A 2,693-nucleotide genomic window follows, 5' to 3' on the forward strand; every position below is an offset into this window, starting at 1 on the left:
ATTATTTGTTTTTAAAAATGGTGATTAATATTTATCTTTTCTCTTTTTATTATGACTATTACGAGTGTGGAACCTTAAGGTTCAGAGGCGTACGTAGGAGAGATTAATCTTAACCTCCAGCCTACCAAATGAAGAGCCAATGCTTGCTATTTATAAGGGTTGCTCGCTTGTCAATACTTGGAGACAAAATCTTTGGTTTGTTGGTGCTTTATTCCTTCTTGTCTCTTTATACTAACAACACTAGCATGCTTGTACTAAGCATATTTTCGTCCCCTACTTGTTACAAAAATGGTACAAGCTGAGACTTTTCATCTTTTTCAACTTATTCTTGTCTCATTGTCTCGTGTCTTTTCTTCATTTTATCTTTTCAGGCGCCTGTAGACATGCTAACCAAACTTAGTCACACTTAAACTATATGTTGGTCTGCTTCTTCTCAACTATTAACTATAGAGGTGGAAATGTCAGAGTGGAGGTGTGGAATGGGATGAACGAAGTGCTATAGAGGTCCCAAATAATTTGGGACCTCTATAGCACTTCGTTCATCCCATTCCACACCTCCACTCTGACATTTCCACCTCTATAGTTAATAGTTGAGAAGAAGCAGACCAACATATAGTTTAAGTGTGACTAAGTTTGGTTAGCATGTCTACAGAGATCCCAAATTCAGGGACGGATTTATACACATGAGTACCGGGTCAAGCGAACCAGGTGTTTTTCGAACCGTAGTGGAGCATTTAATAGCGACTTTTTTAGCGAACCATGTGTTTTCTGGGCTGAACCATATATATAATTTGTTTCAAATATATACATAAAACATATACTGGCTTAGTGGCAAGGCGTGCATTGTGTTTGAGTGCAGACCCGGGTTCGAGTCTCACACAACCTTATTTTTTTTTGCCTTTTTCTTTTGTGCTCTATTACCTTTATACACCTTTCTTAAAAACCCTAAACACCCCCAATTTCCCTCCCTGCTCCACCTCTACTGCTTCTGCGTAGAGAAAGAAAGAAGAAGGTGCTATTAAAACTCAAAACAAAATATAAACAAGAGATCCACCATTGGGAACTTTTGTCGAGCACCTTAAATGCACTGCAAAACCTTACATAAGACCCGCTGCGCTGCCGGTGCCAGATCAGACGGTCAACATTGACACATTGTGCACGAGAACTCTTCGATTTCTACTTACCAGAAACTCGCCGTCGCCGATACCCTCCGCGTTCAGGTGCGTTCCCGCCCCTTTTGTAGTTCGTTAGTTAACCCTGAGAAAAATTGATGTGGGTAATTGTCAAATTCCAGATTTTTTTGATGCCAAATTTCCACCATGAATCTTATACTATTTTTCACTGGTTGTCGATTTTTCATTATAATTCAGAGGTTCAATACAATTTCAAAACCTACTAGAATGAGACTTTTGATGATTGAGTGTTCAAAAAATTGGGGAGAGATACGTGCTCAGAAAAGTCAAGCACATGGCCTTCATGTATACATGAAATCTTTTAATTTTGTATTTTATCTACATTTGATGAAGTACATCTTGGGAGTTACAAACACATTGTCTCAAGCTCTTCAGAGAAAGGATCAAGACATCATGAATGCAGTTGAGCTGGTTAGATCAACCAAAAAAGCTCTTGAAAACTATCGACTTGAAGGTTTTGACTCTCTTTTAAAAGATGTTACATCTTTTTGTGACAAATATGAGATTGAAGTTGTTAACATGGAAGATGAGTATGTTGACCCAAAAAACCGAAGAAGAAAAACAAACATCACTAATCGTCACCATTATGTGGTTAATAATTTCAATACGGTTCTCGATATGCAAATTCAAGAGCTTGGAAATCGTTTTAATGAGGTAACCACGGATTTGCTTATGTTTATGAGTTCTTTGAGCCCGTGTCGTGATTTTCGCGCCTTTCATAAGCTAAACTTGCTAAAGTTGGCCGAGATGCATCCGTATGATTTTAGTTTTGATGAAAGAGACAAACTCATGTTTGAACTTGGCCACTACATTGCTAATGTGAAAGAAGATTCGAGGTTTGACAATCTTAAAGGGGTAAGTGATCTTGCAAAAATGATGGTGGAAACAAGAAAACACATTGATTATCCGTTGGTTTATCGTTTAATAAAATTGTCACTAGTTCTACCGGTTGCAACGGCTAGTGTTGAAAGAAGTTTTTCTTCAATGAAGCATGTGAAGACGGAACTATGTAATAGGATGGGTGACGGGTACATGAATGATTCTTGCATTTGCTACATTGAAAGAGAGTTTTTACTACAAGTTTCGATCGAAGATATAATGCAACGCTTTCAAAAGATGAAAACTCGTAAAGAACAACTATAAGGTTAGTTTTTTTTTTTATTTCGAAAGATTATCGTTTTTAAGTCCCGTGTTTTTTTAGTTTCTAATGATGATGTTTTTTAGTTATTATATCGTTTTTTATTATATGATTAATCTTACTTGACCCGAACCGTTAAACCAATCCGAATCGTCAACCCGACCCAATTTTTTTATACGCGTTCTTATATATTTAGAGCATCTTAAAATAGCGAACCAGATAAAAAAAAATTCTAAATCCGTCACTGGTCCCAATTATATAAATATACTGGTCAAAGTTGGTAAACATGGCAGTGGCACGATCGTGCTTATCAGCTTTGGAATCTTCTAGCTGTTGTCTTGACTTGAGCGCGCCCTTGACAA

At 37.2% G+C, this 2,693-nt stretch overlaps 1 protein-coding gene across 1 annotated transcript; it reads left to right on the forward strand.

The window, feature by feature from the left end:
• Nucleotides 1-1,520: 1,520 nt before the first annotated feature.
• LOC143620926 (uncharacterized) lies at nucleotides 1,521-2,336 on the forward strand. The gene has a single exon (XM_077092494.1). It carries the CDS (start codon nucleotides 1,521-1,523, stop codon nucleotides 2,334-2,336), a length of 816 nt encoding a protein of 271 aa, XP_076948609.1.
• Nucleotides 2,337-2,693: the final 357 nt, after the last annotated feature.

Source organism: Bidens hawaiensis, unplaced genomic scaffold, assembly GCF_021521415.1.
Source record: "Bidens hawaiensis isolate Kalapana, Puna unplaced genomic scaffold, B.hawaiensis_p1.1 tig00002735_1, whole genome shotgun sequence".
NCBI lineage: Eukaryota > Viridiplantae > Streptophyta > Magnoliopsida > Asterales > Asteraceae > Bidens > Bidens hawaiensis.